The following is a 17196-nucleotide window of genomic DNA, read 5'->3' on the forward strand; positions in this document are numbered from 1 at the left end:
TAATGCGCTGTCCAAGGTGCTGATCCCGACTATGTTCATTGGTTTGTTTGTTCGGTACTGTTTTATGGTTATTTTCTGTAGTTATTTTTGCACAATTTCGTACTTCGTAGTTTGACAGAGTCCATAAATAGCCTTTTGGAGGTGTGTGGATTAATATTTTCCTGAAAATTACATTTTCTATCCTGGAAACAGAGGCGCTCTATCCCAATGTATGTATGTATGTTCCCAACCTCAACACTTTAGTGTATTTTCTGCTGATATTAATAATTATTATTGAGGAAGAAGATCACCATTTCAATATTAATCAACATTATTATGAACATAAAATAAAATTGTATGCATTCCCTGGAGAATTTGGCGTCTTTCTTCAGTGAGGTTCACTTTGTGCCACAGCCAGCTCATGGTAAATCCATCACATGCAGTATTTCATCCCGATAGGTTTTGGATTAAGTATAAATCCAGTGATCTTTAAGCTCCGAGCTTCACCTGGGATTTTATCTGAGATTCTAAAAGTTGCAGCAAACATAAATCCAGCGGATTTTATCCATCCAGCACAGCGCACAGTTTGCACCTTCATTGTTTAATATTTTGAACTATTTCCACACAAAGCCGGTGGCAGACAGCGTGTTATGTGTCTCATTCAGATGGTAGAGACAAAAGTTATTGTATTAAGTGAATTCATAACATGCTTGAATTCATGGCGATTTGTGATCGTTAACCAATTAATAAATGCACCCGGTGTACTCAGCTGGTAGCAAATATGAGCCAGAAAACACACACACACACAGCCCGAGCTTGATCGCACATAGCTGCCGAACTCCAGACCGCTCTGGAGGAGAGGCGGAGGCAAAGTGGAGCTTTTAGGCAAATAAACATCGCGAGTCACGATTCTGTTCGGATTCGACTTCATGAACGCACAGATGTACAGAGAAGGGAGGGGGGACTGTAAAATGGAGGGTCATGACAGAAACAACTGGAGTCTCTTGCGCTTTCCAGTGACGGTGCACTAAAACACACCCTGAGTGAATCATAACCCATAACCAGTACCGAACCCATAACCAGTACCGAACCATGAGAAACTATTATACCGGGCCATGTTAAATAAAGGCACAAACCCAGCGCTTCCCTTCGTCAGCTGCCGGTTAACCACTAGCTCCGCAGCTGTACAAACACCAAAGCCGGATTCTAACAGCTAACGCTAACTAACGTTACCTGACCCTTTCCCGAATTCAACATTAATTTATTATCCAGAAGGGGATTGTTCATGTGTTGGAAAGACTTATAACTACCTAGCAATGGCGTTTGCTAATCGCTAGCTAGCTAGCAAGCTTGTTAGGAGTCGGTGTCTGACCTCTTTACCTTCACCAGCACACCCGGTCGGGACTTAGCAACTAGCAACTTTATTGAATGTCATATTCACAAAATAACTATTTTTATGTGAGCTTAAAGTGGGCTTACCTGAAGACCAGTTGACACCGACGAGAGGCTGTGTCCTCCGTCTTCAACGCCGGTTCTTTGTTCCGTTGGCGCCAATTGGATGAATTGCAATGGGCCGATCCACAGCCGACCTATCTCCGACTTTGAAATAGAGCACATAAACCCGCCCTCTGGCAAACCATGTCCCTGCTATGGGCCGATGCTTCTCAGACGCATCAACAGCCGTTAGGAGTAGAATGCCGACGCACGATCTGAGGCCGACGTCGGCGAGACGTATGCGTGCTGTCTGGGGCTCTGTATTCTGCACATTTTGTATACTACACACTTCTTCATTTCTTACTGTAAATTGTTTTTTCCTATTCTATTTTATTTTTATATAATTATATGGTAACGGTAAAGTTTATTTGATATGGACATCACAGTAATATTAAAATTGCATCATAACATAACGTTAAGTTACACAAAAACACGAATGTGTTAAGTGTTTGTAACGTTAGTTTGACGCTAATTTGCAACACTTGTCCACATTGCTTCTGCAGTAACTGATATGCTAACCATCGTTTTTTCTGACAAAAATCTATTCTACTTTACTGGGTATCTGCAGGTTTAGGCATAATATGACGTTAAACTAAACTGAGAATTTCCACATTTCTAACTCGTTTTGATGTGTAACGTTACCCTTTAGCATTCAGCTAACCATCACTTTTCGCAAATGTTGCAAAAACAGAAAATCCAATATATGTCAAATTTAAGCTAAAACCTTGAAATATATAACTGGTAGGAAAAATGTACTTACTGCTAGGTTCATTCGTCTGCGTGGTATCTATAACCATCTGACTTGAGGCTCTTCTCTTCTCTTCATTCATAATTAAACAAGATAGCTTGACGGTGCAAGGGGTGTTGATTAGTGTTGATAGCTGCCAGTTACGTGACCCGTCCTGCTTTGCCTTTTATTGGTGTATCCTGATATTTCACCCTAATCTTAACCAATCATCGCTGTCAGGGCTAAAATCAAACTTTTAACTTCCTCGGCTCTGTCTGGGCTCAGTCAAATCTTTTACGAGCTCTTTGTAGCAGTGGCATTACAGCAAGGATGTATTATTGAGCAGTAATGACAGCAATGCCGAAAAGAAAACTCGTTAACGTTATACCTGACGCAATGGAAAGAGATTGGTTGCGGAGAAACGTTCCTATATGTACTTTGACAAGATGGAAAAAAAGGTATGCGCACTCACATGCAATGCAGCTCATAAGTGACGTTAACATTACAGTTATCCATTACTAGTTACTGTCCATTGTTTTATTAGGAAAATCAACAGCGCTTTGACTGACATTGCGAAGCATACCACCCAACAACATGTAAGTGCAACGTATTTCTTGTCCTCTCTGTCTTATCAGCTAACATTGAAACTAGGCTGCACTTCATAATATTTCTGCAGTACATTTTATCCAAAACATTACTTAGGTATATTTAAAACGTTGAATAGAAGAAGAAAATGTACAGTTTATAACTTAAAAACACTACACTATGTTACTGTGTAGTTAAAAAACAAACAGTCAACAATAAGGAAAGTGAGAAAAACTGCATTGTAATACCTTTCCGGGGAGCTGTGTGAAATCTGTCTAAAAGGAGTTTTGTATCATTTTAAGGAAAGTGATGAAGATGATAGCCAGAGAGAAGAACCTCTTACACTGCCACAGGTAAGACAAAATTACAGTATTATACAGCTCTATCTCTGTCGTTCACTCTTACAGTTAAATTACAGTTACAATCTGTGTTGTTCCTTTGTGTCTTTCTTAGCAAAGGGATGAAGATGATAGCCAGAGAGAAGAGCAGAGAGCAGAATCTCTCACACTGCCACAGGTAAGACAAAACTACAGTATTAAACAGCTCTATCTCTGTCCTTCACTCTTAGAGTTAAATTACAGTTACAATCTGTGTTGTTCCTTTGTGTCTTTCTTAGCAAAGGGATGAAGATGATAGCCAGAGAGAAGAGCAGAGAGCAGAACCTCTCACACTGCCACAGGTGAGACTAAACTACAGTATCATATAATCTGCTCCCGCTATCCCTCCCTTCCTCTTCCTCTCTTCCTCTTTAATGAGTTGTTCATTTGTATCCATTTCAGGAAAACGGTGAAGATACCAGCCAAAGACAAGAGCAAAGAGCAGAACCTTTCACAATGGTACAAGTGAGACAAAACTTAAGCATTTGCATGAGGTTGATTACATTTTTTAACATTAGATTCATTTATCATTGGACAAACCATGACACATTCTGCAGTTCATTGACATGTACACTTTCTATCCATCCTCTTCTGTTTTCTTTCTCATATGTTGTGGCTTTTGTTTATCTTCTATGCTAAGTGCAGTTTGCCAAAACAAGGTAATGAGTTAAAACAAGTGAAACCTAATCAGTTTCAATGCAGTGCTTCTTTTTCAATCATTTAGGACAATGTCCCTCAAGAAGCAGACGAAGTCCACACCTCCCATGGACTAACAGAAGGGCAAAGCATCATCTCGATTATCTCCTTTGCATTGAGACACAACACTACAGGTGTATTGATGGAAGACCTGCTGAAACTGCTCAAGTTACATTCTGCTGGGACTAGTGCAGTTCCAACAAGCAAGTATTTTCTGGAGAAACCATTAGCTGATATTAGATCAGTTTGAACGACATCATTACTGTAGAGTTTGTACTAAGTACATTGGTCCTTCACAGTCTCTAGAAGAAACACTTAAATGTGTGTCATGTTCCTCATTCACAACAGTGAAGGCCAGTTTAGAGGAAGGACATTTCTTTATTAGTGTACCATTAAAGGATCAGCTGAAAGATATTCTTGAGAACCAGGGTATGGATGATCTATGTTTTCGTGCTGATGCCAGTAGTAGGCATGAAATAAAGGACATATGTGATGGCACCTTATATCAGACCGTAAAATCGAACAGTAAAGAGGATTTTCTGTCCCTTACATTCAGTTGTGATGGTGTACCAGTTTTTCAGTCCTCCAAATTTAGTATTTGGCCAATATTATATTGTGTTAATGAAATACCCCCTGAGAGTAGAGATAAACATGTACTTTTATGTGCGTTATGGTTTGGATCCAAAAAGCCAGACATGTCCTGCTTCTTTAAAACATTTGTTGAGGAGTGTGCCAGTCTTTCTCAAGCAGGTTTTGAGTGGCAGCATCCTAGTGATCAGTCATTGAGACACAAAAAAGTGCACATGTTGTGCTGTGTGTGTGATGCAGTAGCAAGGCCATTACTACAGAATTTTAAGCAGTTTAATGGTGAGTATGACTGTGGAGTCTGCCTTCACCCTGGAATGCAAACAAGGAAAGGAAAAGGAAGCACAAGGGTATACACATGTCCAGATGAAAAGCCAAGTCACAGAAATCATAAAACCACAGTAGAAATAAGACAAATAGCTGTAAGGGAAGGGAAGACTATATTGGGCATAAAGGGCTCATCTGTTCTTGCAGATTTACCATTGTTTAATCTAATCAATGGAATGGTCCCTGACTACATGCACTGTGTGTTGCTTGGTGTGTGCAGATAGATGGCGAATTTATGGATGAATTCTAAAAGCATTTCTGCACCATGGTATATTGGTGCACTATAGCTTGCCAGTTTTGAAAGGCATACTTCCACAGAAGTATCACTCTCATTGGGCGTTACTAATAGAGGGCATAAGCATTCTGTTGGGGTCTGAATTAAGTGCTGAACTGATAAATCACGCGCATGAGGCATTAGTGTACTTTGTTGGAGGTGTGCAGTCACTATATGGTAAAGAGCACATGACTTTCAGTGTTCATTCACTACTAGGCTGACCAAACATCCTCTTTTGCCCGGACATGTCCACTTTGCATGTCCTGTCTGGGGTGTCGGGGGGGTAAATTGATGATATTGTCCAGTTTTCCTTGTGTGTGTGTGTGTGTGTGTGTGTGTGTGTGTGCGTGTGTGTGCGTGTGTTAGAGTGCGGCACGGCCGCATTTTTCTGTCCAAACCCGACAGTCATTCTGTTTTGTTATGTCCGAAACCGAACTGAGCCCGACATTATTTAATTACTAAAGCACTGAGTTTGTGTCATACAGTTGTTATGGTTACAGGCTATTTAACAGGCCAGGCGGAGGAGGAGAATAGAATATGAAACAGCCTTTATTTCATTAAAAAACTAAATGAAAACAACGAAATAGGAGTGCCTGACTGGTGCGTCAAAAGACATGCAGACCAGGGAAACGAAACAAACAACCCCATGAATCTCCATATTAATAGCCTATAAAATGACGTGTTTTTTCCTGCGGGACGGGAGAAGACACAAAATCAATGCATCTCTATTACTGTGCGGGCATAAATTCTCAGAGCTTTGCGGGAGCAGGCAGGAGTGGACATACACATTGCGGTTGCCGGCGGTAATGGTCAGAAATTCAGCGTTCTGGTTACTTTTAAGTAACTGCGCAGCTGCGCTTGTTTTGTTGTTTTGTTGTTGGGTGTGTGTGTGTGTGTGTGTGTGTGTGTGCGCGTGCAGCTCTGCACATCAGTCTGATATGCTGACTTGTGATGATAATGAATATGATGTTGATTTAGATTCAAGGCAGCAAGATGAGTTTTGGTTGTGGCTGTGGACTGGATGTACTTTGTTGTTTGCTATAGTTTCATCTGTGCTTTTATGTGTAAATAGGCTTGGCCTGTTGTGTGTGAATGTTAGAGTGGGATCAGAGGGGTTAATCTGAGCAAGCATGTGTTCGTGTTCATGCGTGTATTGTATATGTGACTGTGTGGCATCGGAATAAATAAAGTGCTCCGCAATGTTATTTAATACATCAGTAATATTGTCTGTTTCAATGCATATGCCCCCCCACCCCCTCCACGTGACTTGAAATTATGGCCCCCCCTTGTTCAGATGCGTTCCGCGGTCCATGTGTACATGCAGTGTCCACAGTCCAGCTTGACTGTGTGTCGGCTATTGAACACGTATTACTGTAAATGATTGAATGTTAACTAAATGATTGTCATTGGGTTTCTGAGCTGAAAAGGAAACATTTATGTCTCAACACTTATCAATGTAACAAATGAAATGGCACATATCAGAGTAAACAAAATGTCCATTGATTCTTATGTGAAACATTTTGTAATGCGTGTTACCAATATTTATGTATTTTGATGTACAATCCTAAAGAATAGTGGTGAAGTGGTACAACAATTACTAAAGCACCGTCATAATGAACTTGGGTCATGTAAAAAGGGAACAAGTATTGCCATTTTTTCTTTCTTAAGTAAATGTGCAACTTATGTAATCTGTTGATCTTGTGCAAAATTAAAACTATTTCTACAAGAATGGGATGAATAGTCTTTTTCAATCTCTGCATTACATTGAATACATTCGACAGGGATTTTGAATATTTGCTGTGTTTATTTAATCATTTTTCCTAACTGATTGGATATAAGTGCTCCTCAAATGTTAAACAATATTACCCATGTAATAATTTTAGGAAAATTAAGTAGTTTAGAGAGAAGTATATGATGCCTGGTATTGCAAAAATGCTAAACTTAGCAACATTTAACAGTCCATTGTCATTACATGTTCAAAACCTGCTTTCAGTCAACTCATATGCTTTTCCCTTCAATTTTATTGTCAGATTATGTTGTTTTATATTTGTGGCACCACAAGTAAATCTTGTAAGTGTTTTCTATAATACTACAAGACTCAACTCAACAAGAGTTTAGTTTCACTGATTATTGTCCAACTCATATAAGTTTGATATTACATTTTTCTACTAAGGATATTGTGTGTGGAATTACTGTCATATAATGTTCTTATAAGTACCCAAATCATACAAGTTTCATTTTGTACAAATTTAATAAGGATCTTATATCTGGTTTCACTGTCGTATGCATTACATACAAGTTTCAGACAAAAGAGATACAAACTTTTTGAGATTTATCTATATCTTTTCCATATGGGTGTAAAGCTGTGATAACACTATGCCCAGTTGTTACGTTAACAATACTTGAATTTATGGAAGAAAGAGTAACTTTGTGGTGTGCTGCTTTTGTTACCTGGCAGAGGAAGGCTGGAAAGAGCTGTGGTTGTGTCCTTGTTCCGAAGGTGCAGATCTGAGGAAGCCGGTCGTTCGGGGTCCTTGCAGAGTTAGACATTGGGGTGCTAACTTAACTTGGTTCTCCTTGTTGCTGGAGAAGTTGCAAACTAAGTTCAGTTAGTTTAACAGAGTTAATACACCACACAGTTCAGCATGCTGAGATGCCAACAAAATGTTCCAAGGTATGACTATACTGCACATCAATTAATTTTCAGTATGGGTATCGAATTAAGTACTCTACTGGTATTGGTATCACTTTAAGGGTACTGGTAGTGGTGCTGGTATTGCAAGTTTTAAAACAAAACCCAATTCCAGTTCATAGCATCTTTGTTTGGGGCGAGTTTGTTACTTTTGTATTTCCACTGTGATCAGTGGCTGATTGCATAGCAGGTCTTTGGCTGTGAGGGTTATCCTTTATTCACCTTGCCATGATTTGTGCCAAGCAGGGAACCCCCCTCCTGCTTACTCAGCTGCTTTACACCTTCTGTTGATATATTGTTCTGCATCAATAAACAGGATTTTAATAAAGATACCAAGGCTATTCAAATGTGTTTGACATCTGCATAGTGTTTGTCTCAACACTATGAGGATGTAGAGGCTTTTTGAGGCCAGGCAATAAATAGTAATCATTTTTCACTGTCTTCCTTCTGGTCTTTATTAACATTCTACTCTTTACAATAGTTTAATGAACATGAGCACAGCAGGGCAGAGGGGACTCTAACTCATAACCTGAATGAATGGTTGTCATCCCAGTTTTGTTGGGAAAAAAATACATTTGTATCCCTATACATTGCTGCTACTCAAGCATTCTAGTAGCAATTGAACAGTCCCATTCTAGTGTCAATACAGCCATTGTTGTACCACAGGGGAACAGTAGCTGCAATAAACTGAGTAACAGACCATTTTAAATGATGATGATGATGATGATGATGATGGCTTAGAATAAAAGACATCTCAGATGTTCAGTGACCTGCTCAGCTTGTCTAATGGCCCTGATATTGAGCCAGTGGAATTTCTGTTTCCCAGGAGGAGGATTCCACCACTGCTCTAGTGACAGGGGAGGGGGCTTTTGTGCCTATGCAGACATCACTCTGACCATCAAGGTAAGACTGAATGTTGTGCATAATGTTAGCACATTGTAATCATTCACTCACACACTGGCTATTTTCACATGTAAGGAGAAGCCTGACTATTAGTACTCAGTTACAGGTCTTATTTGGTTAAAGCAGCAGTTGGTAACTTTTATAAAAATAACTTTGTGTCGTATTTACTGAAACTAGTACATGAGAGAGATAATCTGTGAAAAAAATCATGTCCCTCCTCCTCTTTCTACTGCTTCGAATGGAATTCACCAGAATCAGACCACAGTGCATTGAATACAACCAGTCAGAGCTGAGGAGTCTCTAATGGAGCGGTCAGTCATGTCAGTCACTGCTCATGAACTGCACTCAAACTAGGCAGTGCTGATCAAATATGAATCCAGATTCTGTTACTGTATCTCTCACCTCAAATGCTTTCAGAAACACAGTTTAGTGACTGTTAAGCTGTACAATGAGAGAGTTTGTGACCCAGCCACGATGTTGGATACAGTTAAACGAAATACCAAGCACCACCCACCTGCTGGAACACCTCTCTCATGTTCGCATGATTGACAGCTGTGTTAGAGACTCCTCGGTTTTTTGTTCATATGTAGTAAGGCCATTAGAAATGCTACAAGCCAACAGGGTAGGCAAAATAATATTTTTACATATTATAAGTCTCAGTTAGTGCTGTGTTAATAGTGACAGTTTTAGCAAATATGTTTTTTTTTTTAAGTTATCAACTACAGCTTTAATGTGAGACAAATTTAAGTGTTTGAAAAAAGAAACAAAACTGTTTTTCTCTCACAAACATATAGATTCTTTAAACACCATTGTTTACTTAAGTAGACAGTGAAGTTTTGCTGCTACAGCCAGACCTTGTCTGGTATGACCTGTAGCTTATGGTGGCTAATTAGCTGATAATAAAAAGTAAAAGGAATATTTCACCTGCAAAATGATTATTTTGTATATCAAGTACTCACCACATTATCCTTAATTTGTGAATAAAACTTATAATACAATAAAACAATAAACAGAAAATCCCCAAAAAGGTAAACATTCTTAATGAATTTAAGGAATGAGGGTCCACGGGTTCAATCCAATTCTCATTTATCCAGTCATGTGCTTAGTCCTTCCCAAACAGTTAGTTGTAGCGAAAACTTGTGATTTAAAACACTTCAGCCTTTGAGAAGTGCACCCTGAGCACACCTGAGAAGGGTTCAAATGCATGCGCAGGCATGCTCCTCACTGACATTGTTTTTACTGATGTGTTTTATTTTGTAACATCTTTATAAGAATCCAATTAACTTGGTGCTAAGAGCCTACGGTGGCTGGGAAGTGCAACACACATTTACAAAGCTTGAGACAAATTTACATTTCAGAAAACATTTTTACATATCATAAAACAAAATTATATTTCAGAAAACAAATTAATAAGACGCAAAACACTTTTACAAGCGCCTAGACAAATTTACAAGTGAAGAAAAAAAATGTACAAGTCCCGAAACGAATTTACATTAAAACACCAACCAGAAAGGGAATGTACCAAAGACCAAAACACGGAAGTGATAACGTGAGCGACATCCATGGTGAGCGCGGTGAGCCAAGATGGACTGAGTGAAGTTTTGCCCGTTTTGTGGCAATGACATGAGCTGTTTGACGCGGTGTTGTTTATCGTGTGGTCGGTGTTTAGAGTTTTAAATGGTGCAGAGCAGACGGAAGGGCCAAACGCACCAAGGACATCTGACGTTAAACAGCTGGATAATGCTAAACCAAGTAAGTGCAGCGTAACACTAAAGTTAGCTATCTGAAGTATTTGAATGAAAGTGAATAGTGCTATTGGTTAGCGGCTGCTAACTTTCTATTTTGAAACAGAACTCTGTTCATTTCAGCAGAAAATCCTTGCCCATCATACAAACAGTTCCTGGAGTACAGAAGTGCAAAGTCAAAAGAATGACAGTCTTTTAACTATGGGCCGAGAGGAAGACAGAGGGCTAAAGAAAGAAAACACGTCCAGGTAAGTTGTGCTGACTGTCTTAGTTTATCAATATTCGACTATCAGACTTGAGAAAACTCCAGATTCAGATTCAGATCTTTATTGTCCTTCAAGGGGAAATTCGGCTTGCAGTGGGGGACAAGACATCACATACACATACACGAGGACAGTCGTAACAGTTAAAACAGTATGCATGAATCACTCACGATAATAGTAATATAACCATGAGAATAAAAAGGATGAGATCTAGCTGTCCACAGAAGATAGAAATACCATAAAAACAATAAATAAATAACTCAGAAGTGGGTCAGGATCTTAGTCAATTTATTGTACAGATGGAATTAAGTTAAATAAAAATAATATCTTTGACGCAGGCATCTTTGCATAGATTTTAGACCATATATAGCACTCTAGACAGAATAACAGCAGCTCTGGTGCAGGGCGAGATGCTTTGGTTGAAACAACTGGGCAAACAGCATAAAGTTTTGGAGAGTGTGTAGACAGGCTCGGCTAACTATGAAACTGTGGTGGCACAAATTAGACGATGGAGGGACACCACATTCTACATGATTAATGGGAAACACTGATGTATGTATATATGCATGTATGTATGTATGTATGTATGTATGTATAATCTTTTATTTTACCTATGTATAATACATGAAATTAATATTATCTTTGTTATTTTACTAGATAAACATTGGATTGATGGTGCCAAATGCAACTGATGGAACTGATTTGAAACCTCTAAGAGGGAAAACACTCCTGTTATTTGTAGACCCAGAGGTAGCAGTACCTGATGTACTGAAACAAGCTGTCCAGAAAATGAGAACATTTAACAAGGACATGCCAGAAGAACCATACGTCCGTTTGTATCCAGACCGCTCAGAGGTGGTCCATGTGCCTGGATCAGAAAAAACATTCAAATTGGCAGAATATAAAAAGGACCTAGGAAAGGCATATTCCAGGATCACTTTTTACATATGCCTAGAAACACACTTTAAAGGAGGTTAGTGGATCTCATGATTCTATATATATATATATATATATATATATATATATATATATTTTACATATTTTGATACTCACTGTAGGATACATCTACAGGTACTGTAGAGGCTGTAGGTACATCTTTTTTTTAAAAATACTTTTTTATGTATGTATCTACCTATTAGATATACATTTGATTTTAAGCATAAACCTATGTCCTGGTCCAGACGTGCCCAATCCTGCTCCTGGAGAGCTACTGCCCTGCATGTTTTAGGTATCTCCCCACTCTAACACACCTGATTCTAATCATTAACTTGAAGCCTAAAACATGCAGGGCAGTAGCTCTCCAAGAGCAGGATTGGGCACCTCTGGACCAGGACAAAGAAACAAGGCTTGTTTAGATTATTTTGCAGTTCTTATTACTATCAGTAACACTGGCAACCTTTCACTATTAATTTATACTGTATGTTGTAAGGGAATCATTATGGAAGCTGTGACAAATTGTTGATAAATGTTGATAAATGTTTATGCCTTTATCGAGGAGGCGTGGTTATACAGAACCAAATAAAAGAACTCTGACACGTTTCAGCATGTAGCCTTTGTCAGGGAGTCAACCGATTTAATGAGAGAAACAAGACTTTTCTAGTGGTAATCAGCCAATAGGAGTCTTAGCTGTATTCATAATGTTTACAGTCTTAGATGACTATTGTAGGCCTGAAGGACGGTAATAATTAATATAATACTTTTATCATGTTTCAGAGATGCACCAGGACATTCAGCAACAATTCAGCCTGGACAGGTAATAAGGCAGACTGTGGCAGCCTGACGTTTCTTACCTTCATTGTTGTTGTTTCAGACATTTTAATTTGTTTTTCAGATAGTGATATCTGATACTGAGGATATGGATCCACCTGAAATAAATCCAGACAAGACTTCTTGCTACAGGTATGTTAAAAAAAAAAAAGACAGTGACTCACATAATTTTAATTTAATTCATGGGGAAGAAATTTGTGTTTGTAAGATGTTTTAACATGGAAATTGTAATTTCCCAACAGTAAAAACACAGACCTGTATGCACCAGGTATTGAGGATGAGGAGCTGGTTGCAGTCCATGTGGAGAATTTCCAACACACAGCAGTGTAAAATGAGTTTTTTACTGTGGCATTCCAGTTTTTCACTGTGCAGTATTTCTGGTATTTAAATCATTTTTGTAAAAGTAGCAAATTGTGCACTGTCAGAAATATCCACTAATTAGATTACTTTTTGTCATTGCAGGGAGGAGAACATTACACTAGCTGACATTGTGGCAAACCTGTCACTTCCTATTGATCACAAAACAGTCAGCAGGTTCAACATCTCAAAGACTAATGTTTGGGATGGAGCAGTCAGAGGTTTTAAGCGTACAACATATTCTGAAACCTGTGACATGCTGGTCAAATTTACTGATGATGCTGGTGTTTACGAGGAGGGAATTGACACAGGTGGTCCCAGATGAGAATTTTTAACTCTGCTAATGAAACACCTGAAAGACCGGCCCATTTTTAAGTATATGGAAATTTGTCTTTGGCCTCTCCAAGTACATTAAATACATGGAGAAGCCAAAGACAAATTTCCACAGAGGTGGACAATAAAATCAATCTAATCATATATATATATATATATATATATGTTTAATGATCATTAACCAACATGACATATATCACATGACATATGCTTTTTTTTCTCAATATCTTTAAGTATATAATGCATTTTATATTTTAATTTTGCAATATGAATTCATTCACAGCTGTTAGGGAGGATGAATACTACCTGGCAGGAAAAATGATCACAGTGTCAGTTGTACATGGGGGGTCCAGGACCCCATTTCCTGTCAGAAGATCTTGTACATTATCTTGCAGGCCAGCCTTCATTCAAATCAACAGTTAATTCAATAACTGATGAAGAAACAGGGAAAGCTTTGCGAGAGGTGAGAATAGCATAAGGCTACAGTGTGGTAGGACAGAGTTTTACATAGTTCCTGCAGTGTTTTAAGACAGTTTATTTCCTATATCGTATACACAGTATTTTTTTTGTCTTTCAGATTGAGAATGCTGCTTCGTTGCTCTGCGTGAATGTATTATGAGACACAGCACAATGTTACAGACAGCAGGTTGTCTGAGACGTGGCTGCTGTGGAAGAAAAGAAATCGTGGCAGACTACCTCCGATGGTATATCATTGACCGCAACTCATATGTAATTGACAGGAAAGATCATATTTTTAATGATGTGATTTTCTTCTTTTTAATGTATTTATGTAAGAAATTTTTGAAGTTTTCGAGTGCACTACAGCAACACCCTACTTTGCTGGCCCCTGTTCTTTGCCACTCAGAAAAGCAACTCAGTGGCTTTGAACTTGAGAGACTTTTCAAACCTGACCTCAGTCCTTCAGGAAGTAACAGGAGACTAAAAGAAAGTCAAACCTTGGCCTACTGGGCAGACTATCTCCTTGATTGTGAAGGTTTGTAAGCTTTTTTTGTAACTAGTTGAGAAACCACATTACCATGGTGTATCTGACTCTAAAAACGTTTGTTCTTTGTTGTTGGTAATGGACCTAAAGGTGCAGTTGCTATTTTTAAAGGGTTTTTTATAATGCTACGGTATGTGAGCATGTTTTTCTCAGCATTTTGATGATCTTGTTTTAGATCCATTATTCTCAAACTGTGGTCTGTTTGTGAATCACTGTTTTAGATCAAATAAACAAGTATTTCAAGAGATTGTTTTCTATTAAAAAAGTGAAATACTCATTTTGCTATTATTTTTATTCATTTATTTCCCACTTTGAATCTGTCACCCACAGCTTCATTATTTTAGACACTTTGTGTTCAGATAAACAGCAATGTTCCACCATTGCCAATAAACCTCCCTTTTTTATCAATTTCAGTTCATAGCTGAATAATTTCTTTTAGTTTCAGATACAGTTCCTATGCAGACTGCCAGTACTCTGCCTTCTGTAACTGATTGTGCTCCATGGCAAAGTCCAAGTACTCCTGCATGTTTGGGTCCCCACATGGAGCTATTGAAAGGCGAGCCTCAGGAAAGGCATCCAATTCAGCCTGTTCAATTTTAAATCCACAGTCTCTGGAGCCAAACCTATGTTAAACAGAAGACATAATTGCATTTATTTAAATTGAAGATAAAAGTAAAACAAATACAAATAAACTATCACCAATGTAGTAGAGTTCACTGGACACTCCTCCTGGACATGATGCTGTTCTGGAAGGGCGAATCCTGTGACTGTTCCACAATCTCACGCACTCGTCCAAGTCCTTCTGAATAACATCACCAAAGCAACATCTCAACAGACGCTGATGCTTATGACTCCCGTTGAAGTATCCAGCGTCTCTCAGGTCTGCAAATAGCTCCATCCAGAACTGACACCTATAGACATGAATTATAAATAACAATTTATCATTTTAAGCATATACACAAGTTTGAAGAATGAAATCAAAGGTTACTCATACACTGCAAAAACTCAAATCTTACCAAGCATATTTGTCTGATTCCAAGTCAAAGCGTCTTATTTCTAGCCAAAATATCTCATTAAGACGCAATCACCTAAGAAGTAACTTGTTTTTAGACAATTTACACTTGTTTCAAGCTAATATTTAATTGTTTTAAGTGATTTTTTCACTTGTCCCATGGACAGATTTTCTGCTTAGAAAGAAAGGTGATTGTGTCTTAATGAAATATTTTGTATAGAAATCAGACAAATATGCTTGGTAACATTTTGTGTTTTTGCAGTGTAATTAAATTACTTTATGAAAGCCTCTTACCTTCCCTTTCTGAATATGGACCACCAGGACTCAATCAGCTGGTTGCTTGTGGATGAGCCATACATGTGGCTGGACGCCCCAGAGTAGTAGTCATTGTGGTGGTGGCGTAGGGTACACTGAATTGCAGCCATGGTCCCATTCTCCATGCAGCAATCAGTCCTCAGACTCATGGGGATGACACTGAGGTTTCGCACACATAACAGGAAATAGTGAGCGATCACTGCTGGGTCATTATTTGTTGGTCCACATGCAAGCCACAGTATTTTACGTGAAAACCCATCAATGCATCCTGAAATGGCCAACCCAAATGGCATGAGTTTATCATAACCATCAGCATGCCACATATAATTCAGTCCCATGGAGTGGTAGGTTCTTCTTAAAAACCTTCTGCGTGCTCTCCTCTTGCACCCTTGAGGATTATGCTCCTGGAGCAAATTCATTACATGATCCCTCTTCACTCGTAGATTGTACTTTTGTCTGACTACCTGCCACATCATGCGGTAGCCAAACAGTTGTCCAGGTCCACGAAGTTCCAATCGGATGGCCCTAATTATGGCGTTTGTAGAGGACTAATCCTTTCTACGATAGAACCCGGCTTCATTCAGTGTGCTTTTCAGAGACCTCAAACTGATGTGCACACCGTTTAAAGATGACATTATGTCCACAATTACAGCATACGAGTGGCCCTCATTAAAATATTGTATGCACTGCTGCAGCATGTCTGGTCCTTCTGTCATGTCCATGTCCCTTAAGCACTGTAGAGACTGACTGCACGAAAAACAAAACTGCGTTAACTGACTCATATGTTGTCCACAAAACGGGCAAAACATCTTCATAAACTCCACTGACAACAACAACAATAACTCTTTGGCGCTCACGTTATCACTTCCGTGTTTTGGTCTTTGGTACATTCCCTTTCCGGTTGGTGTTTTAATGTAAATTTGTTTCGGGACTGGTAAATGTCGGCATTTACCAGTCTCAATGTTTCATAGCTTTGCATTGCAGTCTTTTGTATTAATGTTCAATATCCTACAGCTGATGAAGTTGCACCATCATGCTTTACAAATTAAAGTTAATGCAGACAGTGTACAAAAAAAGAAAGGCTTGTTAGGTTTGGCTTATTAGGTTTACATGCAGCTACTGAAAAGGATATGTTCAAGAAACATAGGAGGAAGAAAGATTTCTGATTCTGACTAAAGGATGTGTTACACCCGCAAACGTAATAACAGCCCACAAACGTAATAAACCACAAACGTAATACAAATCTGCAGCTTTGAATGTAATAATCCCGCAGATGTAATAAATTTCCCACAAACGTAATAGCAGCTGCCTACTACAAATGTAACACACAATTTTCCGCAATGACTAACTATTACATTTGCAGGAAATTATTACATATGTGGGAAGGTGAAAATCTAAACTGTAATATCTTCCCACAAATGTAATATGAGACTGAATAATGATCTTTGTGGTTGTTGTTGTTGTTTGTTTGTTGACTTGTACACCTGCCAATAGTGATGCGTGTGTTGACAAGCAACTCGCAGGTCGGGTGGGGCGGGTCAGAAAGTGACAGAGCAGCGTTCTGAGTAAGTTAGAAATAACTTACAGAAACACACACATACACACACACACACACACACACACACACACACACACACACACACACACTGGTCATTCCTTGTCAGTTCACAGAATTACTCTGTGGCAGCAAATATGTCGTTTAATTGGATTTATTTTATTTTCTTCTGCCTCTTGTTAATACGGATTTCTCTGCAGCATCTGG

General features: G+C 38.8%; 1 protein-coding gene and 2 long non-coding RNA genes across 4 annotated transcripts in view; 2 read left to right on the forward strand and 1 right to left on the reverse strand.

Moving 5' to 3' along the window:
- Positions 1-17196, reverse strand: part of LOC125886100 (uncharacterized) — a 233265-nt gene that overhangs the window by 147010 nt on the left and 69059 nt on the right. The window lies entirely within an intron of this gene.
- The window catches only part of hdac11 (histone deacetylase 11), a 184627-nt gene that overhangs the window by 111335 nt on the left and 56096 nt on the right, over positions 1-17196 (forward strand). Inside the window, exon 7 of the mRNA XM_049571583.1 lies at positions 8563-8639. Within this exon, the coding sequence (XP_049427540.1) occupies positions 8563-8639 (77 nt within the window). The remainder of the gene's footprint in view (positions 1-8562; positions 8640-17196) is intronic.
- LOC125886158 (uncharacterized) lies at positions 11553-13133 on the forward strand. 2 transcript variants are annotated; one of them, XR_007449004.1, is made up of 3 exons: positions 11553-11620; positions 12361-12546; positions 12657-13133. It is a non-coding gene; the product is annotated as an uncharacterized LOC125886158 (long non-coding RNA). The 2 variants fall into 2 exon arrangements; XR_007449005.1 differs by lacking the exon at positions 11553-11620 and having other exon boundaries at positions 12269-12400; positions 12479-12546.

This window comes from Epinephelus fuscoguttatus, linkage group LG1, assembly GCF_011397635.1.
Source record: "Epinephelus fuscoguttatus linkage group LG1, E.fuscoguttatus.final_Chr_v1".
Classification (NCBI taxonomy): domain Eukaryota; kingdom Metazoa; phylum Chordata; class Actinopteri; order Perciformes; family Serranidae; genus Epinephelus; species Epinephelus fuscoguttatus.